The sequence below is a fragment of the Salmo trutta genome, chromosome 14 (genome assembly GCF_901001165.1).
Source record: "Salmo trutta chromosome 14, fSalTru1.1, whole genome shotgun sequence".
In the NCBI taxonomy this organism is placed as follows: Eukaryota; Metazoa; Chordata; class Actinopteri; order Salmoniformes; family Salmonidae; genus Salmo; species Salmo trutta.
Window position 1 is genome coordinate 17,317,862 of NC_042970.1, and position 23,465 is coordinate 17,341,326.

General features: G+C 43.8%; 1 protein-coding gene across 3 annotated transcripts in view; it reads right to left on the bottom strand.

The window, feature by feature from the left end:
- The window catches only part of LOC115207538 (contactin-4-like), a 242,940-nt gene that overhangs the window by 13,390 nt on the left and 206,085 nt on the right, over window positions 1–23,465 (bottom strand). For 2 of the 3 annotated variants that reach the window (XM_029774693.1, XM_029774692.1), the window contains exons 12-15: window positions 22,241–22,368; window positions 3,676–3,851; window positions 2,233–2,353; window positions 937–1,095 (exon numbers count right to left, since the gene is read on the bottom strand). In XM_029774693.1, the coding sequence (XP_029630553.1) occupies window positions 937–1,095; window positions 2,233–2,353; window positions 3,676–3,851; window positions 22,241–22,368 (584 nt within the window). The remainder of the gene's footprint in view (window positions 1–936; window positions 1,096–2,232; window positions 2,354–3,675; window positions 3,852–22,240; window positions 22,369–23,465) is intronic. The other variant, XM_029774694.1, reaches the window with a different exon arrangement.

Consider the following 23,465-nt stretch of genomic DNA (forward strand, 5'->3'; position numbering starts at 1 on the left):
GGTGATATGGACCTACACCCTGTTCTATTGTAGATGATATAGTAGAACTGGGTGGTACGGACCTACACCCTGTTCTATTGTAGATGATATAGTAGAACTGGGTGATACGGACCTCCACCATGTTCTATTGTAGATGATATAGTAGAACTGGGTGATACGGACCTACACCCTGTTCTATTGTAGATGATATAGTAGAACTGGGTGATACTAACCTACACCCTGTTCTATTGTAGATGATATAGTCTGGGTGGTACGGACCTACACCCTGATCTATTGTAGATGATATAGTAGAACTGGGTGATACGGACCTACACCCTTTTCTATTGTAGATGATATAGTAGAACTGGGTGATATGGACCTACACCCTGTTCTATTGTAGATGATATAGTAGAACTGAATATTGCTATAAATGACCTGAATTGATGTGATAGTGATAAATAGAACGATAAGTACACCACAGTTTTTTTTTATTATCCTTTAAACTACTACTATGGTTGTAGCCCTCAATTGTCCCATTAAAAATCACCCATTAGCAAACTTATTTCATTTAAACTTCACATTCCTCTAGTATAGGCTACTTATTGTAATGAACGATATCAGCAAAATGCCTGCGATGAGTGATCGGTATGGATCTTTTTTGGTTTATCGTCCCAGCTCTACGATATAGAGATCCGGCATCCAAACTTTCGTATGGGGCACTTTTCTATGCTATCAAATAGCTCCTTTCACTGTAAGTCAGAAATATATCCACGTTTCAAAAAACCCTGCAGTCAAGTAAAACTGCAGTCAACCCGGTCACTGAACAATCGAGTGCCATTTGGCATCAAAGTAAAATCACTCACAGGCCTATATATATTCTCATAGGGGAGAAGAGAAAATGGAGATCAGACCCCTATATAACACTTTGATGAGGCAATGGCTGGTTGGAGAGCCTACCTGTGGTGACAGCCTGCCAGCCCAGGGAGAAGGGTGTCCTGGCCTGGATAGTGTATGTGGTAATTGGACTGTGATTATCAGGCCCCGGTCTCCAGGAGAGAGAGGCTGTGGTGTCACTGATTTCTTCTACATGGATGCTGGTAGGTGGGCCTGGGGGACCTGCAGATATGGGGCACAGCCAGGCAGGGAGCCAGAGAGAGGGGTGGGGGAAAAGAGAGGGAGGGAGAGACAGTGAGGAAAGGGAAAGAGAGAGGCAGAGAGAGAGAGTGTGTTTGAGAGCGAGAGTGTGTGTGAGAGCGAGAGATGGAGAGCAAGAGAGAGAGCGACAGAGAGAGCGAGAGAGAGTGAGCGGGAGAGAGAGCGAGCGAGAGAGAGCAAGAGCGCGAGAGAGCGTGAGAGAGAGCACGAGCGAGAGAGCGAGAGCGAGAGAGCGAGCGAGAGAGCGAGCGAGAGAGAGAGAGAAGAGAGGATTGTGATAAAGGCAGAGCAGGGAACAGTGATCACTGTCCACCTTCAGCAGTGGGAGTACAGCGATTTAAATACTTTGATGGCTCACAACTTCATCCAGCTAAATCAAGACAAGACCGAGGTACTTATTGTTGGAGTCAAAGCACTGAGAGAGCATCTAGCCGCACATTTTAATTCAGGGGCAATGAACATTGCTAAGGTGTGGCCGTTTCTCTCTCAGGCTGATACAGAGAGACTCATCTATGCTTTTATTTCAAGCAGGCTTGACTACTGCTAATGCTCTCCTGTCTGGTCCCAAGAAAGCCATTGGTCAGCTGAAAAATACATACAGAATGCTGCAGCATGGGTACTGACCAAGACCAGACGGGAAGAGCATATTAGTTTTAGAATGAATTTCAAGATTCTTCTTTTGGTTTTTAAATCAATCCATGATTGTGCACCCCAATACATGTCAGAGATGCTTTTAAGTTATGTACCCAGTAGGTATGTTGCCATGGATAACTGAACCAATCAAGTGACCCAAAACTATTTGAGTGGGAGTGTTGCCTAGCAAATTGCATTTTTCTATTGCTATGACTTTCAATTACCTTTCAAGGACACAAGGATGGCTTTTCACTGACTTTCCAACATAGAATCGCTTCTGTGAGGTTTACAAGGTTTTTCAGACTACAAGGTTTTTCAACCCATATTGAATGTGTGACAGTGTTAACATTTGCTTGATGCTTTATCATATGAAATAAGCATTTATAACATAATTAGTAAATACCAATCATTGATAGCATAAATAAAATAATCTTTCATGAAATATTGCTTGTCCTGTATAGACACCTCGGACCACCAGGTCTGCTGCGATGGAGATACTGTCCACCTTGGTCTGCACTGCACAGGTGTACTTCCCTGCATGTCTCAGCTGGATGTTCCGAATCATGATGTCCCCAGCCGAATGCTGCTAACATACAACACACACATGAACAAATATGCACACAAACGAGCGTGCGTGCACACACACACACGCACACACACACACACACACACAATGATTAATATACTGTAGTAACATTTTAATATATGTAATTAAAATACATGAAATATGCGGATTTGACAACAACATGTGAGCAGAAAAAAATATTTGAAAAACCTATTCAGGGTCTTTGTATGCTTATTATTGTATTATAATTCTAGGGTTTAAACTATTATCTTTTTACAGGTTCTAAAAGGGTGATGGGCCTACCTATAAATGTGAGACAGGCAGAGTACTTACATTTAATCATAATAATTACACAAATGTATTCATACAAATGTGCTGATTTTAGCTGTAGAAGAGTGGCCTCATTATTTCAATGATCAAGCAAAGCTTAACAGCCTAAGTTCTCAAGTTATTTTCATTTTGTTTCTAATCCCACTATCATTTAATCAGCCCACCACTGAGTGGAGTCAGGACCAGTGTTAAATTGGATGTGGCAATAGCTGCTGCATCATTATAGGGATCCATGACGTTTCAATGAAACAGTGTACAAATGTATTTAACTCTAGAGATGGTGTCATTTATCATGGTGTCATTTATCATGGCAAAAGGAAAACGTAATTAAGATTTTAAAATATAAAAAACATGACAATCTGACCATATACTGTACATGTCTCCACTAATCACTTCTGGAACAATGTTTATCATCACTCTTCTTCAGACAGGGGAGCTAAACAAGGCTATTTTAAGTGTTTTGTTGTTACTGTAAAATGTAAATGAAAGAAGATAAGAGTTTTGAGCTTGGTAGGTTTTAGGGAAGGGGTGGGGAATATGTAATGTATATGTCATTTCAAAATAAACTATGTGCAGCACATTTTCAGCCCATTAATACACATGATCCAAACATTCTCTGCACTGCAGATACCCTTCTCTTTTATGACCTCACATACTAAATGAAGAGAAACAGTATCAATGTTCCAATGTATCACCAGCTTCACCCTTTGACCTTTCTCAGTGACATTTCTGAAGGGGGTTGAAAAATCTGTCTCTTTAATAACAATTAATAAAAAAAATTCATGGGAGAGCAGTGGCATAAATAAAATATAAGAAATCTCCAACACAGTATAGTAAAGATGTGTGTTTCTTCCTATTCATTATGCATTGCAGTGCTCCTGACAAGCATGGTATAAAAGCATGGTACTACGGCACCATTTCTCAGACGTGACACTTTGATTATAAATGGGAGCCTTGATCGCCCCGCAGGTTCTTGGAATCGGGAGGGAATATTCAGAGGCTTATGCACTTACACCGCCCACTTTTTCAAAGTATCCGCCGTGGTTGCCAAAGTGGATCAGCTGCTCGTTGAAGAACCAGGTGAACATGAGTTTCAGAGACGGGTCATGAGTCACCTGACACGGCAGCACGATGCTCTCTCCTACAGTCACGTCCAGTGTGGACGGTGCCGTTGTTATAATGGTCGGCTCTGGAAAACAGCACACATACACTACTGTTAGTGTGAATGAAACACATACAAAACGCATTACATGCTGGAATACTATGTGAAATCCCCATGCTAAGAACACTGTAAAAGATTATTCCAAATGTTTTGCAAAAGGAAATGTTCTAATAACTTACATGTTTTTTAAATGACTAATTCAACGAATAGATGGCCACATGTGGAAGTAAAAACACACTAACACAGGACAAAAAACTACTGTAATTACCAGAGTTAATCAGTTTTAGCCAGCCAGAGGTTACAGTGTGGGGACTAACAGCTTGTCTCCCTGTACAGATGTAGGACTTCATTTGATCCCCCTGATGCAGTTGAACTTTCCAGCAAAGCAGGAAATGTAAAACTTGTAGTGTATTTGAGGTTTAAAAAGACTTCTGAAGTTTGTAATTTCCACCTGATTTTCCCTTACGGAAAATGCATCAACCCCTACACAAATGACCATTAATTATAATCCACATTTTCTGTTGCTTCATTATTATTTTCCTGCTGTAGTAAACTGGCTCAAGTTAAGATCCTAAAGCTGTAACTATATATATATATATATATATATATATATATATATATATATATATATATATATATGTGTGTCACTGTGTGCTCAGCCTTCAGTTAGGTACAGTAACTCCCCCATCTGCAGACTGCAGTGCAGACCCCCAGACTGCTGCAGCCACTCAAAGAACAATAAACATAAGTAGGGCTCCTCCTTCACAACACATTCTCTATACAAGTCTCTGCATGCATGTGGTGTGTTGCTGTTGTTTCACTGGGGAATTAGACAGCATCCCTCATCTCCAGCATGAGTGTGAGCAAAGACAAGGAGGATAGGAGCACGAGAGCAGAATGATCAGAGAAATAGGAGCCGCTTTGTTCTGATGCTGTACGGTGCTTGTCTCCCTCTTGGGGGTGCTGTGAGTACTCGGTTGAAATATCCACTGAGTGCCGACTAAATTAACCATGGCAAATGATCCCTGGACAGGCAGCCATAGATTCCTGCAGAAAATGCCGGCAGTGCAGTCGTCATCCAGAGTAAATTCGATACTTGCATTGTGTTCCCTTTATGTGATTTATCTAGTCTCTTTCTATTATCAGAGCAGAGTGATATCAGTTGGTAGGTTTGGTTGGACTACAATGTGATGGTGTTTTAAAGGCTCAGCCCTATTCCAGGGAAGATGAAATGGGGGGCTATAACGTGACACAGTCAGACCCTCACACAAAAGGGACATTTGCAGAGAGAACACATTTATTAAATGTCCATCAATGCCAAGGGAGAAAAAAGGGAGAAAAAAGGGAGAAAAAAGGAGAAAAATCTACGCCTCCTCTTTCCCGACAGGTCCCTTGGGAGAACATGGCAAGAGGAGCGTCAATGTCTTTTGGTTCCTGACAGTAATAGTCTTCTGATCACATGTTTCAGTAAGGTATCCTTATGACATGTTTTTTTTGTACCAATTTATACACCTAATGACATGTCAATGTCAAGCCGAAGTGCTGAGAACATACAGGTGAAACGTCCAATGCAAACAGACACAGCAGCCTATCCCCTAATGTGATAGCAGGTGTTCTAAAAACCATGGGGCCAGATGTATGGTCACGCCTAGTTAGCTCTGAAGCTGACCAGAGCCATTCATTCACTGTAAAGATGGGAAAACTTCTCCTATTACTCCACTCAATCATCATTTGTGACAGATCGTATGGATAACGCTGGTTGGTTACATGACCTCAGCTGACTGAGCAGAGCTCTCCAGCGTCATTTGATTGATATCTATATTGTATAATGCCTTGTTACCTACTGTCGTTATAAAAGCGAGGAGAGTACCCATCTCACTAAGCAGGGTCAATCAGAGACAAGACAGAAAGCTTGTAACCACCCCGACAGATAGATCTCACTACACTCCGGGGACGGCGGGGAGGTTGAGCAGCAGAAGAACCGGAGAGACAGAAATTGCATAGTAATAATGTTAAAGTGGGAGGTTAAAGGGGGGGAGCGAGAGAGCAAGAGAGAGAAGGCTGGGCTGCTTACAGTGTGAATGAATGTGGGCTCCATCCTCTCCGGTCTCTGTGGCTCGCGGCTGACACGCCTCACTCTGCCAGTGCCTCTGCCCAGCCGCTGCTCATCTCACGAACAGCCAGTCATACATGAATAATGCTCTCCGATGAAACTGTAGCTACTGTCGCTGAGGCAGAGACGCCCCATCAACCCCTGTGGAGACTCCTCCCCAAGTTGAATGGCCTTAGGTGGGGTGTGTAAATGTGTACTCCTCTCTGGTGTACATATTCTTAAGGCCCTCTGCTCAAGGGTGGCTGTGTGCACTTGAATAATGCATTAGGAGCATTCCAGAGTCACGTGGTTGAGGAGTCTTCAGATATAACAGGCGGAGCGAGGCAAGACCTTCCAAGCTCAGAACCACACGGCTGCTCCCCGGTGAAGAGGGTTCAAAGAAATACAAACACCATGTGTAAAGGGTTTTCACTGGGGGGGTCACAGGGCTTTTGTTAACATACCAACCTGTTTGAATAGGTGAGGGCAGGGACTAAACAAAGTCTCTTTGAACAGAGCTGGCGCGCATAGTACCAACCTACATGACTTGAGTAGCACTTTGGTTCCTCGTTATTGTACCTATGCATTCCATAATGGTTTCAGTGCATAATTAAAATGTCCCTCAATACTTCAGAATAAAGTATACTGTAACTAACTTCTTATAGGGTGTCTGCAAGAGATAAATTGTTCAAACCCAATCTTCATTTCCCAGCCTTTTAGATCAAGGAAACACATTGGAAGTCCTTTATCACGCTGAGCAAAACAAATTCTTCTAAAGCCATTCAACATGAATACTCCACATTTTCCTCAAGACACAAAAAGGATTCTCTCAAGGACAAACCTCAATGGACCATTGGTTGGTGAGCAAACTTTGTGTACATAATGAGACATATTCTAGTGAGCTGCTCTCAATACTCTATTCATACTGTCAATAAAAGTACATTTGTAGCTATCTAAATATAAGATATTGGGTTATATTAACATTTTCCATAAATGTTCCTTCAGCTTCAACAAGGCATCAATAATCACAGTCTGAATCTCTGACTCATTGCAGATTAATAGCTTGTGCAGTCGAAACACCTCACAGAAGTCAGTCTGAAATCTATGTTTTTTGGATAATTTTCTTCTGTCCACAACCCTTGAAAGAGCACCACATAAATCGTCCAGACAACTTATCTTCTGTCCTGCACCTACGAAAAATCACACCATTGGAAGTGACAAAAGCAATGACCACTGCCACCTCTCTGAATTGAGTTTTAGACTTTTGTGATAACCTGCTGATCCAAGCAATCCTTTTTAAAGCACAACACAAGACAGAAAGACACCTTCAAATGTAATTGGAAAGGTGACATGATGACCACTCGCAACAGAAAATCACATTGTCGAAAAAGAAACATGCTGAATAATCTCATATACTACTGAGACTCTGCATTATTTCTCAGACAAAGTAATATAAGATGAATTGCCATCTCAGACATCCACAAAATCAATGTTGAGGAGTTTTGAGGCCATTGACCAGCTGTAACATTACTAACTGCAAGATTCTATCTCCGCTGTGATCAATATTCCGAGAGTCCATTTCCTAATCAAGATGAAAAGTGGTTAATAACCCCTCAGTGTTGAACTAATGGGGACATGGACAGGGTTCATCTGTTTTGACTCCTCCTCTGCTGTTGTCTAGGTGGTTTATTCACATCCACAATAAATTAATGCATTGTGACATGTATTTTTCAGTATCCATATAGCCACAGTCAATTTGAATATCTCCTATAAGGGATGCTCTCGCTGCAGAAATTCCCCCAACTAAACAGGTTTCCAATTCTCAATGAAATAGTGCATGTAAATTACCCTGTCCCATTTTCCCTACAGTATCGATTGTGACAGAAAGGCTTAAGATCATATAGGAGAACATTTGTACATCAGCCCCAGAATGCAGCTATCACATACAGTACTTACTGTATGATGACGGAAAGTAAACCATCAAATAAAGCTCACATATTGCCTTTCATGTGAATAATTGAGAGGATAACAGCCGGGCCTATTTACAGAGCAAAGATACACACAAGCATATTTCTTTAGAGTCAGATTAAAAACTCATAGACGGGTCATCAACCTGAACACAGAATGACAGTTATAGGCATTCAGAGCCCCCCCTCTCTCTGCACAGTGAACTGTTGGGGGGATCCTACATGTTCATTCACAGTGGGTGATAAATGGTTAAAGGGGCTCTGTAGAGTGTTAATAAATAACGCTCCACTCTTTATGTCAAATAGAGTGTCATGCTGTAAATTGAACAGCAATGCACTGTACATAGCCATTTATCCAGGTGGGAATACTGATATATGTTTTCCTTTCTTCACTTTAATTTAAGCGGGGTCATTCCAGTAGTCTGTGGTAGCAGATGATTATAGAGATGAAACGAGCAGGGCATGCAGTGAATGAGACATGCAGTGAATGAGGCATCAGCAGAAAGCTATCCGTGACAAGGTGCACTTGAAGCTCTCTCTCCACATCCTTGACGGCTGACTTTCTAGCATTTATAATATATGAAATATGTCTTTCATTATTAATCGGGAGAGTAAACAGTGATGGGCCGTTCGCGAACGAACAGCTCTTTTAGAAGTTCTCTTTTTGGGAACCGAATCACATCGGTGAAAGAACTGTTCATTTGGCTCCCTGATTTGTATACAGCTGCTACTGCTTGTTGAGCTTCAAACAATGATTATCTGCAAATAAGTTACAAAATAATTATCTGAAGATGGTAAATCCACACTGCAGAAACAATAAATAGTTGGAAGAGCAGTGAGTCATTTTGTTATTGTAACGTGCATATCACATCTGGCATAATGGTAGCCTACTTTTTGGGCTTTAGATTAGAGATTAGCACATTTTTCATGGTTCTATGTTGTTTTGTTTGCAAGCTAAATTATGCATCTTTTTTACGTTGATGCAGTTAACCAACAATATTGGGAATGCCTATCACTAGTGGACATGCTGTAATATGCATTATCTGCAGGTACTATCGGTGCTTCATTTAATAGCTAGAGGACTCCTGAAGTATAATTTTTGTCTAAATCTGTTGTCATCTATTACTGTTTTTTTTGCTAGCTTGGGCCATCTACACTACATGACCTGCTCGTTGAACATCTCATTCCAATATTATGGGCATTAATATGGAGTTGGTCCCCCCTTTGTTGCTATAACAGACTCCACTCTTCTAGGAAGGCTTTCCACTAGATGTTGGAACATTGCTGCGGGTAGTTGCTTCCATTCATTGACAAGAGCATTAGTGAGGTCAGGCACTGATGTTGGGCGATTAGGCCTGGCTCGCAGTCAGCGTACTAATTCATACCAAAGGTGTTCGATGGGGTTGAGGTCAGGGCTCTGTGCAGGCCAGTCAAGTTCTTCCACACCGATCTCGACAAACCATTTTGTCTCTTGTATAATATATTCTATACATTACCTTATACTGGATTAAGCGTACATTTTTCTTAAGAGGAAATTCATTAGTTATGCTCCAACTTTCCCTCCATATTGTGCCAACATCAGTTCTTTCTAAGTCTTGGTTCCAATAGTTTATATATTTTTTTAAGAGATTGTCAGTTGGATATGCTTTCTGCAATCTGCAAAGTTTTGTATATCTTCCCTATCACATGAACATCCTTTTCTGACTCAAATAAGATTATCTTAAGGTTGTCCAAGATTTTGTGATATGTAACTTTTAAGTTTCATGTATTTGAAGCTTCAGTCCAAAATTACTTTTTAATTCTGTCAAATAAATGTATTTCCTTTTACCAAGTCATTTACGGTTTCTGCCTCATCTTTACTACAGGCTGTTCACCTACTAATCTCACCGCAACCCCCCTCTGGGTCTCTGATCACTACTTTGTTTCCTTTTTTTCTGTCTCTCTCTCCTCCAACCAACCCTAGCCACTCAGCCCTTACCCAGATGGTCAAGCGCAGTCGCAATCTTCGCTCTCTTTCTCCCACTACTCTCTCCTCTTCGCTCCCTTCTGCTAAATCCTTCTTCCTCCCATCTCCTGATTCTGCCTTTTCGACCCTACTCTCCTGCCTTTCCGCATCCTATGACTTGCACAGTCTCCTTTCCTCTTGGCCGGCTCAGCTCTCCCCTCCTTCTAAGTGGCTGAATTACTTATTGCCAGCTTACAGAACAAGGCTGTGGGCAGCTGAGCGAAAATGGAGGAAAACTAAACTTCCGGACGACCTATCATCCTTTCACTCCCTTTTATTCCTTTGTAACCCATCCCCTCCTCCCTTCTCCAGATCTCTGGAGACCACCCATTCCTCACTTCCTTCCTCAACTCATCTCTGACCCCTGGCTGCATCTCCTCTGACTTCAAAATGGCCAGAGTCGCTTGCCTCCTAAAGAAACCAACACTTGACCCCTCTGATGTCAAAGACAGACCAGTATCCCTTTTTTTAATTTCCAAAACACTTGAGTGTGCTGTCTCTGACCAACTCTCTCACAATCTTTCTCAGAATGATCTTCTTGACGCTAACCAGTCAGGCTTCAAGACTGGTCACTCAACCAAGACTGCTCTCCTCTGTGTCTGGGAGGCTCTCCTCACTGCCAAAGCTGACTCTCTCTCCTCTGTTCTCATCCTCCTAGATCTATATGCCGCCTTTGACACCGTGAAACCATCAGATCTTTCTCTCCACCCTCTCAGGACAGGGGTCTCAGGCTCTGCACACTACCTCGCAGGCCGCTCTTACCAGGCGAAGTGGAGAGGATCTGTGTCTGCACCACGTACTTACACTACTGGTGTCCCCCAGGGCTTAGTTCTAGGCCTTCTCCTCCTCTCTGTATACACCAAGTCACTCGGATCCATCATATTCTCACATGGTCTCTCCTATCATTGCTATGCTGAGGGAACGCAACAACTTTTCTCCTTACCCCCTTCTGACACCCAGGTGGCGACACGCATCTCTGCGTGCCTGGCAGATATCTCAGCATGGATATCGGCCCAACACCTCAAGCTCAACCTAGAGAAGACGGAGCTGCTCTTCCTCCTGGGGAAGGCCTTCCCACTCCAAGACCTCTCCATTACGGTTGACAACTCCACGGTGTCCCCCTCCTAGAGTGCAAAAAACTTTGGCGCGACCCTGGACAACACCCTGTCATTCTCTGCAAACATCAAAGCAGTGACTTGCTCCTGCAGGTTCATGCTCAACAACAGTGATCACCAACCTTTTCTGAGTCAAGATCACTCGAGCCGTCAAAAAGCAAGCCCAAATCTACCGCTCATATTTTTTAATAAACATGACTTAAATGTAACATTAACCTAAAAAAAAAGTTGTGTAGGAATTAGGTTTGTGCAGTAGGCCTAAAACATTATTACAGCATATTGGCTATATGCCTATACCGCCAATATTGTTCTTCTCAGACCATGTCACGCCCTGACCTTAGAGAGACGTTTTATTTCCTCTAGTTTGGTTAGGTCAGGGTGTGATGTGGGGTGGGCAATCTAGTTTTTGTATTTCTTTGTGTTTGGCCGAGTATGGTTCCTAATCAGAGGCAGCTGTCTATTGTTGTCTCTGATTGGGAATCATACTTAGCCTCTCTGGGAAATGTGAGACGCTAGCGTCCCACCCGCGGGACACACTATTCAAGAGCCAGTGAAATAGCAGGGCGCCAAATTCAAAACAACAAAAATCTCATAATTCAAATTTCTCAAACATACAACTATTATATCCCATTTTAAAGATACACTTCTCATTAATCCAACTACATTGTCCGATTTCAAAAAGGCTTTACGGCGAAAGCATAGCATTAGATTATGTTAGGACAGCGCCGAGACAAGAAAAACCACACAGCCATTTTCCAAGCAAGGAGAGGCGTCACAAAAAACAGAAATACAGCTAAAATGAATCACTAACCTTTGATGATCTTCATCAGATGGCACTCATAGGACTTCATGTTACAAAATACATGTATGTTTTGCTCGATAAAGTTCATATTTATATCCAAAAACCCCATTTTACATTGGCGTGTAATGTTCAGAAATGTTTTGCCTCCCAAAACCTCTGGTGAATGAGCACATTAATTTACAGAAATACTCATCATAAACGTTGATAAAATATTAAACTGTTATTCAAAGAATTATAGATACACTTCTCCTTAACCTCTCTAGGGTATGTGGGACGAAATTGTCCCACCTACTCAACAGCCAGTGGAATCCCGTGGCGCGATATTCAAATACCTTAGAAATGCTATTACTTCAATTTCTCAAACATATGACTATTTTACACCATTTTAAAGACAAGACTCTCGTTAATCTAACCACACTGTCCGATTTCAAAAAGGCTTTACAACAAAAGAAAAACATTTGATTATGTCAGCAGAGTACCCAGCCAGAAATGATCAGACACCCATTTTTCAAGCTAGCATATCATGTCACATAAACCCAAACCACAGCTAAATGCAGCACTAACCTTTGATGATCTTCATCAGATGACACTCCTAGGACATTATGTTATACAATACATGCATGTTTTGTTCAATCAAGTTCATATTTATATCGAAAACCAGCTTTTTACATTAGCATGTGACGTTCAGAACTAGCATACTGTCACATCTGTCTTCAAAAATGGACCAAGGCGCAGCGGGAATGTGGATAGTCATTCTTTTAATGAAAATACTCAAAGCATCCACAGGAAAACAAACAATAAACGATACTCACGACAGCAACAGTTTTGCAGGCTATACAAACGCAGTGCAAAAACAACTACCCACAACCCCAAAGAAAAACACACACTACTATATTGGACTCCCAATCAAAGGCAACTCAACACACCTGCCTTCAATTGGGAGTCCAATCACCCACACAACATTTAACACACACAAACCCCCTGCCACATCCTGACCAAAACTAACACAATTACGCCCTCTGCTGGTCAGGACGTGACACATACCCACTGCAAACTTCCGGTGAATTTACTAAATTACTCACGATAAACGTTCACAAAAAACATAACAATTATTTTAAGAATTATAGATACAGAAGTCCTTTATGCAATCGCTATGTCCGATTTTAAAATAGCTTTTCGGTGAAAGCACATTTTGCAATATTCTGAGTAGATCGCTCGCCATCACGGGCTAGCTATTTTGACACCCACCAAGTTTGGCACTCACCAAACTCAGATTTACTATAAGAAAAATTGGATTACCTTTGCTGTTCTTCGTCAGAATGCACTCCCAGGACTTCTACTTCAATAACAAATGTTGGTTTGGTTCAAAATAATCCATAGTTATGTTCAAATATCCTCTGTTTTGTTCGTGCGTTCAAGACACTATCCGAAGGGTGACGCGCCCGACGTGTTTCGTGACAAAAAATGTCTAAATATTCCATTACCGTACTTCGAAGCATGTCAACCGCTGTTTAAAATACATTTTTATGCGATTTTTCTCTTAAAAAACGATAACATTCCGACCGGGAAACCCTGTTTTCGTTCAAAGACGAAAAAATAAAAACATGGAGTCGTCTCGTGCACGCACCCCCAGTCTCATTGTTCTCTGATCGACCACTATCCAAATGCGCTACTGTTTTTCAGCAATGGGCTGCAAAGTCATCATTCAACGTTCTGCCGCCTTCTGAGAGCCTATGGGAGCCGTAGGAAGTGTCACGTTACAGCAGAGATCCTCAGTTTTCAATAAAGAGAGTGTAGAAGGCCAAGAAATGGTCAGAGAGGGCACTTCCTGTAAGGAATCTTCTCAGGTTTTTGCCTGCCATATGAGTTCTGTTATACTCATAGACACCATTCAAACAGTTTTAGAAACTTTAGGGTGTTTTCTATCCAAATCAAACAATTATATGCATATTCTAGTTTCTGGGCAGTAGTAATAACCAGATTAAATCGGGTAAATTTTTTATCCGGCTGTGCAAATACTGCCCCCTACCCTAGAGAGGTTAATGCAACCGCTGTGTCAGATTTCAAAAAAACTTTACAGCGAAAGCACACTTTGCAATAATCTGAGTACAGCGCTCAGACAACAACAACAAGCAATACAGATACCCACCATTTTGGAGTCAACTAAAATCAGAAATAGCATTATAAATATTCACTTACCTTTGATGATCTTCATCAGAATGCACTCCCAGGATTCCCAGTTCCACAATAAATGTTTGTTTTGTTCGATAAAGTCCATAATTTATGTCCAAATACCTCCTTTTTGTTCGGGCGTTTAGTCCACTACTCCAAATGCAGGAAGCGTGCGCAAAATGTGACAACGAAAAGTAAAAAAAAGTTATTTTTACATTTGTAGAAACATGTCAAACGATGTACAGCATCAATCTTTAGGATGTTTTTATCATAAATCTTCAGTAATATTCCAACCGGACAATTCCAAAGTTTTCAGAAAAGAAAAGGAACACAGCTAACTCTCACGGGAGCGAGCGAAACTGAACTCATGTCATTCTCTCAGTCATCTGACTCCAGGACCTCTTATTCTCTCCCCAGTCACAGTAGAAGCATGAGACAGTGTTCTAAAGACTGTTGACATGTAGTGGAAGCCTTAGGAAGTGCAAAATGACCCCACAGACACTGTATACTGGATAGGGAATCACTTGAAAAACTACAAACAACTTCCTGGTTGGATTTTTTCTCAGGGTTTTGCCTGCCATATGAGTTCTGTTATATTCACAGACATCATTCAAACAGTTTTAGAAACTTCAGAGTGTTTTCTATCCACATCTACTCATAATATTCATATCCTACCTTCTGGGCCCGAGTAGCAGGCAGTTTAATTTGGGCACGTTATTCATCTGAATTTCCGAATACTGCCCCGTCACCAAGAAGTTAGGCAGACCTTTTTCCCTCCTTCAGTTGTGGGATCTTGTTTTTGTACAGCTCAGTGTAAGCCTGCAGAATGTGACGTTCGTTTTTCCTTTGTTTGTTATTTTGTTTGGTGTTCTGAGTATAAATACAAATGTATCATGAGCACTTACCACACTGCACCTTGGTCTCCTTTCTACGACGATCGTCACAGAAGATCCCACCACAAAAAGACCAAGCAGCGTGGTCCGGAGCAATGGACCTGGGAAGACATCCTGGACGGCAAGGGATCCTGGACGTGGGAGGAGATCCAGGCTGGATGGGATCGCCTCCCATGGGAACAGGTGGAGGCAGCGAGAGCAGAGCGGCGACGAGACGAGGAACTAGCACGGCAACGACGGAAGCACGAGAGGCAGCCCCCCCTGCACACGGGTAGATTGGCAGAGTCAGAGTGGAGACCTGAGCCAACTCCCCGTGCTTACCCTGGGGAGCGAGTGACTGAGCAAGCACCGTGTTATGCGGTGATGGGCACTGTCGCCACTGCGCATTCATAGCCTGGTGCGCTCTGTGCCAGCGCCTCGCATTTGCCGGGCTAGACTTAGCATTCAGCCAGGAAGGGTGGTGCCAGCTCAGCGCTCCTGATCTCCAGTACGCCTCCTCGGTCCAGGATATCCTGCGCCGGCTCCACACACTGTGTCGACAGTGCGCATTCACAGCCCAGTGCGTCCTGTGCCAGCGCCCCTCATTTGCCGGGGGAAAGTAAGCATCCAGCCAGGACGGGTTGTGTCAGCTCTACGCTCGAGACCTCGAGTGCGCCTCCACGGCCCAGTATATCCTGTGCCTGCCCCACGCACCCGGCCTCCAGTGAGTCTCTCCAGCCTGGTACGCCCTGTGCCTGCTCCACGCACCCGGTCTCCAGTGCGTCTCTCCAGCCTGGTACGCCCTGTGGCAGCTCCACGCACCAGGCTGTCAGTACGTCTCCTCAGTCCGGTGAGACCCGTTCCGGCTCCACATATGAAGCCTCCAGTGATGATCCATGGTCTGATGCCTCCAGTGATGATCCATGGCACGAAGCCTCCAGTGATGATCCATGGCACGAAGCCTCCAGTGATAATCCATGGCACGAAGCCTCCAGTGATGATCCATGGCACGAAGCCTCCAGTGATAATCCATGGCCCGGAGCCTCCAGTGATGATCCATGGCGAGGAGCCTGAAGTGACGAAGAACGTGACGTTTGTTATTCTGTTTAGTGTTCTGAGTATAAATAAAAATGTATCATGAGCACTTACCACACTGCACCTTGGTCTCCTCTCTACGACGATCGTCACAGACCATATTATATTTCAAAACTCGAGCTTTGATAACAAAATAGATCAGTTGGTGTAGCACTTGTGAGGCACAGCTGTGCATAAATTTTAATAATTAGAAAATAATTAGCTTTTTTATTTTACTGGACAGATGGTACCTGCATCTGATGGTCATGGTGCTTTAAGACAACCGAGAACTCTGTAAAAAGAGGTCAAATCCTGACGTCATTGATCTTCGGGTTGGAAAGTCAGAGCTCTGGAAAGATGCCCGAACTTTCAAAATGATTTTTCCCAGGCAGCTCTCGTTTTCTTCCCCCTGAGTTCCCAGTTGTAATGAACGCACTGAAATCTGAGATTTCCGAGTTCCCAGTTGTTTTGAACACAGCATTATTCTCAGTAAAGCGAGGGAGAGAGTAGCAGACGGTCCACCTCTCATGGTCCCTGCTCTCCCCTTCCTTTCTTCCGGTGAGACTGACCAGAGCGAGGGGACACCATCTTCTACCTGATGGCGAAACTCAAGTCGCACCGCATCTGCCTCATGCACAAATTCATGTTGTTCCTTTGACCAGAGAAAGTGAAATATTAACTGATATTATAATAGACACGACAAGCTGCTAATAATAATACAAATGCAGGGCTATCGATACACTTGGCTACTCATTCATTGCAGATGCAGCGCAAGTGGAAGTTGGGAGAAGCACGTTTAGTTTTGTAATAGTGTTGAATTAAAACAGTGTTGACAGTTATGAATAAAAACTTAGACACGAACTCACTGAAAAACAACAGCTCTTTGCTGTATTCTTTGTAAGTCTCTCATCATGGTTTTAAAAGTCATGAAATCTCACGTAGGGTAGTGTCAAACTTCACTGTTGCATAGTCGTGGAAGCTGTTGGAACAGTGAATCGAGCTACCCGATCTTCCTGTCCGCCGGGTAGGCGGAGTATGTATTTTTAGACAAATTCAATTGTTCAAAATGGGAACACTTTGCCTACCCAGTGCACAGGGCTTCTGAATCAAGTGGTTGACTGGATGTTGTAGTTCTCCCATGTCACCCCACTCCTCTGCACATTCCACTGCCTTCCAGTCGAAGCTCGAATCCACTACAAGACCATGGTACTTGCCTACAGAGCAGCAAGAAGAGCTGCCCCTCCCTACCTTCAGGCTATGATCAAACCCTACACCCCGACCCGAGCACTCCATTCTGCCACCTCTGGTCTCTTGTGAACTAACACTCACACTTGACTTCCCCCCCCTTACTAGCTCTGACTTTGCTGAAAGCTACTTTATGGCGGAAAAATGTACTGAATATGAATGTGATATGTGTTTGTCCCACCTAGCTACAGTATCTTAAGATGAATGCAACTGTACATGGCTCTGGATAAGAGCTTCTGCTAAAGGACAAATATAAAGGTAAAATGTAACAGGACACCTCACTTATGCAGTTACAATCTACAGTATAGGATAAGCTGTTTTCAATACAACAATATCAATCATGAAATAATTGCACATATGAGATTTGTTAGAGGCCACAAAAGGTGACCGACCAGTGTTTCTATGGCAACCATTTTTCAATGATAAATGCAAGGGAATTCCAAAAGGTATTTCAACCGAGCACCTTACTTTTTTACTCTGCATTTCAAAGGACTTTGGAGATCGCTTAGTTGTAGAGGGAGGAAAATTCTATGGGATTGAACCCTTGAACAAACATGACACAGTACTCCACAGCAGCGACTTTGTCTTCTATGCTACTGTAACATTACACTTTAAAGGGAGACAAAACATATAGCATTTCTCATTGCACTGTCACATGCTGTTATGCTTGTCGTTTGAATGAGGAGACCAAGGTGCAGCGTGGTCTCCTCATTCAAACGACAAGCGTAACAGAAGATCCCACCACAAACGGACCAAGCAGTGTGGTCAGGAGGAGAGACCACGACGGAAACCCGAGAGGCAGCCCCCAAAACATTTTTTTGGGGGGGCAGATGACGTGGGCGTGCTGAGGGGTGAGTCCTAGACCGAGGAGGAATTCTTGGATCGTTTGAGCGAGGAGTGGTTGGCAGTGGAGAGGGACGAAAGAGCTTGGAGGGGTTGGAGTCTGGAGCAAGACAGTCGCTTTGAGGAGCGTGTGACCCTTCAGGCACCATGTTTTGCGGAGATACGCAACGTGTCTCCAGTGCGCATCCACAGCCCGGTTTGTTCTGTGCCAGCTCCTCGCACTTGCCGAGCGAAAGTGAGCATCCAGCCAGGACGGGTTGTGCCGGCTCAGCGCTCCTGGTCTCCAGTACGCCTCCTCGGTCCAGGATATCCTGCGCCGGCTCTACGCACTGTGTCGCCAGTGCGCCTTCAGAGCCCAGTGCATCCTGTGCCAGCGTCCCGGACTTGCCGGGCTTAAGTGAGCATCCAGCCAGGACGGGTTGTGCCAGCTCTACGCTCCAGACCTCCAGTGCACCTCCACGGCCCAGTATATCCTGTGCCAGCTCCGCGCACCCCGTCTCCAGTGCGTCTCCCCAGCCCGGTACGACCTGTGCCTGCTCCACGCACCTGGCCTCCAGTGCGTCTCTCCAGCCTGGTACGCCCTGTGCCTGCTCCACGCACCCAGTCTCCAGTGCATCTCCCCAGCCTGGTACGCCCTGTGCCGGCTCCACGCACCAAGCCTCTAGTGGTGATCCATGGCCCGAAGCCTCATGATCCATGGCCCGAAGCCTCCTGTGGTGATCCATGGCACGAAGCCTCCGGTGGTGATCCATGGCACGAAGCCTCCGGTGGTGATCCATGGCACGAAGCCTCCAGTGATGATCCATGGCACGAAGCCTGCAGTGATGATCCATGGCACGAAGCCTTCAGTGGTGATCCATGGCCCGGAGCCTCCAGTGACGATCCATGGCCTGAAGCCTCCAGTGACGAGCCAAGGTTTGGAGTCTCCAGCTACGGTCTGCAGTCCTGAGCCTCCAGCGACGGTCTGCAGTCCAGAGCCTCCAGCAACGGTCTGCAGTCCAGAGCCTCCAGCGACGGTCTGCAGTCCAGAGCCTCCAGCGACAGTCTGCAGTCCAGAGTCTCCAGCGACGGTCTGCAGTCCGGAGCCTCCAGCGGGGGTTCCCAGTCTGGAGCCTCCAGCGACGGTCCCCAGTCCGGAGCCTGCAGCAACGGTCCCCAGTGCGGAGCCTGCAGCGACGGTCCCCAGTCCGGAGCCTGCAGCAACGGTCCCCAGTGCGGAGCCTCCAGCGAGGGCTCCCAGTCAGGAGCCCCCAGTGAGGGTTCCCAGGCCGGAGCCTCCGGCGACGATCGGTGGTTCGGCTCCTCCAGCAGTGATCTACGGTCCAGAGTCCGCGACGACGATCTACGGTCCGGAGTCCGCGACAACGATCTATGGTCCGGAGTCCCCGGCGACAATCCCCGCACCAGAGGCGCCACCGAAGTGGGGGGAGCCTCAAGCGGAGTGGGGTCTGCATTCCGCACCGGAGCCACCACCGAGATGAGATGCCCACCCGGACCCTCCCCTATAGGTTCAGGTTTGCGCACCATGGGGGGGGGGGGGGGGGGGGGGTACTGTCACGCCTTGACCTTAGAGAGTCTGTTTTATTCTCTATTTGGTTAGGTCAGGGTGTGACTTGGGTGGGCAAATCTGTGTTTATATTTCTTTGTTGGCCTAGTATGGTCCCAATCAGAGGCAGCTGTTTATCGTTGACTCTGATTGGGGATCATATGTAGGCAGCCCTTTTTCCCACCTGAGATTGTGGGATCTTGTTTTTGCATTGAGCTGTCTAGCCCTGCAGAACATTACGTTCGGTTTTGCATTTTCTTGTTTTGTTGGTGTTCATTATTAAAAGGATTATTATTAAAAGGAAATTACGTACGCCTACCACACTGCACCTTGGTCTCCTCGACGAGCGTAACACATGCGTTAAAAGCCTCTCTGTATTATTGAGATATCAAGACTCATCCCATCTCCTAGTGTCTTCAATAGTACCATTCAGGATCAGCAATATACTGAGCTGACGTCAAGGGGTGGGAAAGTGTTTTACCATTCGTTTTCATTGAATAATGAAAACATTTGTCTTTCACTCAGACCATCCGATTTCTGCCTCAGCATCACGTTCAAATGTTTAAATAACCCCCAACGTTCAATCTCAAATAAGAAGAAATACAGTTGAAGTCGGAAGTTTACATAAACCTTAGACAAATACATTTAAAATCAGTTTCACAATTCCTGACATTTAATCCTAGTAAAAATCCCCTGATTTAGGTCAGTTAGGATCACCACTTTATTTTAAGAATGTGAAATGTCAGAATAATAGCAGACAGAATGATTTATATCAGCATTTATTTCATTCATCACATTCCCAGTGGGTCAGAAGTGTACATACACTCAATTAGTATTTAGTAGCATTGCCTTTAAATTGTTTAACTTGGGTCAAACGTTTCGGGTAGCCTTCCACAAGTTTCCAATAATAAGTTGGGTGAATTTTCGCCCATTCCTCCTGACAGAGCTGGAGTAAATTAATCAGGTTTGTAGGCCTCCTTGCTCTGGCTAGACTGTAAACTCTCCTTCCAGACTCATATTAAACATCTCCAATCCAAAATCAATCTAGAATCGCCTTTCTATTTTGTAACAAAACCTCCTTCACTCACGCCGCCAAACTTACCCTAGTAAAACTGACTATCCTACCGATCCTCGACTTCGGCGATGTCATCTACAAAATAGCTTCCAATACTCTACTCAACAAACTGGATGCAGTCTATCAGTGCCATCCATTTTGTTACCAAAGCCCCTTATACCACCCACCACTGCGACCTGTATGCTCTAGTCGGCTAGCCCTCGTTACGTACTATTGTTTGTACAGATGAACATGGTACCTTCAGTTCAAAGAGGCACTGAGTTTGAAGGTAGGCCTTGAGATACATACACAGGTACACCTCCAATTGATTCAAATTATGTCAATTAGCCTATCAGAAGCTTCTAAAGCCATGACATAATTTTCTGGAGTTTTCCAAGCTGTTTAAAGGCACAGTCAACAAAGTATATGTAAACTTCTGACCCACTGGAATTGTGACATAGTGAGTTATGAGTGAAATAATCTGTCTGTAAACAATTGTTGGAAAAATTACTTGTGTCATGCACAAAGTAGATGTCCTAACCGACTTGCCAAAACTATAGTTTGTTAACAAGAAATTGTGGAGTGGTTGAAAAACGAGTTTTAATGATTCCATCCTAAGTGTATGTAAACTTCCAACTTCAACTGTATGTGTAAATGCATCTGAAAATGGAGGCGGTGCTGGCAAATTGTCAAGTTTCTGCCAGTTAAAAAAGGTTGCAACCCTACTTTCCAATTCCAACCTAAATAAATACAATGAGACAGAAAGACCTACATCATAATAAAGATACAGCTGGCTGTCATTAAAACTTGTTTTATTCCAATAATCAATTGTAATAATAATGTACAATGAGATCAACATCAGACACTTTGGACTGTGAATCAGACCTAACTGACAACTTTTTATCCTTGGGAACAAAGCAGTGGAAAGGGGGATTAATAGCAAAAACATTATAGACAAGCAAAGCAATCATATCACAACCCAACTGAACCAGACCAGACTTCTTAAAAAAATAGGTCATATTAGGGTTAAAGCTCACAAAAAAAAAGAAAAGATCAGCAATACTTGAAGCGATGAAAAACAGGTGAGAATACCACTGCCTCCTTACAGCAGCAGGACAGAAAAAACAGAAGCATGCACAAAACAAAGCCTCCCAATTCACAACACCTTACACCCGTCTCTCATTCATTTTTAATGAAGTATAATAAGTTCCAGCAACAGAGCAGAAACCCGATCTTCAGTCCCGCAGGGTGACTCCTACAGATGATCTCACAAACACTACTCTCATTTTAATCCCTTCTACTCTTTCTTTATACTGTACCAAGAACCTGTTTGGTCTGAAGATCTGGAGACAGTGCTGAATATTCACTACAGTGCAACAGCAACATTGCAACCTCCAAGTCTGTTTCTTAATGAGCGCTCAGTGCAAAAACCCATTGAAATCATCATTCATGTTTAGAGGAGAAAAGCTTAGGGACGGTACTCATCTCATCTCAGAACCCCCAGAACCACATCTCCTGTGAACAGTCTGTCGCAAGAGAGGTTCACTAGTTGCATCCTATGAGAAATCACAACCTTATTTAAAGGCTCCATAAGCCCATTCAGTATAATATAATGACAAATAGGCTTACCTTTGACCATGAGAGTCCCGGAGCTGCTTGCCACTCCAAACTGGTTTCTTGCCACACACGTGTAAAGGCCTGCATCTGGTCTGGTTGAATTCTGTATCCGGAGGTTTCCGTTATCCAGAATGGAAACTCTGCAAGCAGAAAAAGCAGAACGATTATGTAACAGATACATTTTTTGTTCATTGCATTCCCACATTTCTTTCCCACTTGTATTGCAGTCTGTGAATTGGTCCATTTTTCTAAGTACACTTTTTGCATTGTTCGTCATGCATGGGCGTTCCTCAGAGAGAAAGGCAATTAGTCTAGCAGTGCAATATCTTCAGAAATGGTATAGCAATAGCATTGGTTTGATTTGCTTCTTTCTATTCGAACAGGTGTTAGATAAACATACATTTGAAGTCGGAAGTTTACATACACCTTAGCCAAATACATTTAAACTCAGTTTTCACAACTCCTGACATTTAATCCTAGTAAAAATTCCCTGTCTTAGGTCAGTTAGTATCACCACTTTATTTTAAGAATGTGAAATGTTAGAATAATAGTAGAGAGAATGATTTATATCAGCTGTATTTCTTTCATCACATTCCCAGTGGGTCAGAACTTTACATACACTGAATTAGTATTTGGTAGCATTGCCTTTAAATTGTTTAACTTGGGTCAAACGTTTTGGCCAGCCTTACACAAGCTTCCCACAATAAGTTTGGTGAATTTTGGCCCATTCCTCCTGACAGAGCTGGTATAACTGAGTCAGGTTTGTAGGCCTCCTTGCTCGCACACGCCTTTTCAGTTCTGCCCACACATTTTCTATAGGATTGAGGTCAGGGCTTTGTGATGGCCACTCCAATACCTTGACTTTGTCCTTAAGCCATTTTGCCACAACTTTGGAAGTATGCTTGGGGTCTTTGTCTATTTGGAAGACCCGTTTTCGACCAAGCTTCAACTTCCTGACTGATGTCTTGAGTTATTGCTTCAATATATTCACATAATTTTCCTTCGTCAAGATGCCATCTATTTTGTGAAGTGCACCAGTCCCTCCTGCAGCAAAGCACCCCCACATGATTCTGCCACCCCCGTGCTTCACGGTTGGGATGGTGTTCTTCGGCTTGCAAGCCTCCCCCTTTTTCCTCCAAACACAACGATAGTCATTATGGCCAAAAGTTATATTTTTGTTTCATCTTTGTCCCCATGTGCAGTTGCAAATTGTAGTCTCACTTTTTTATGGCGGTTT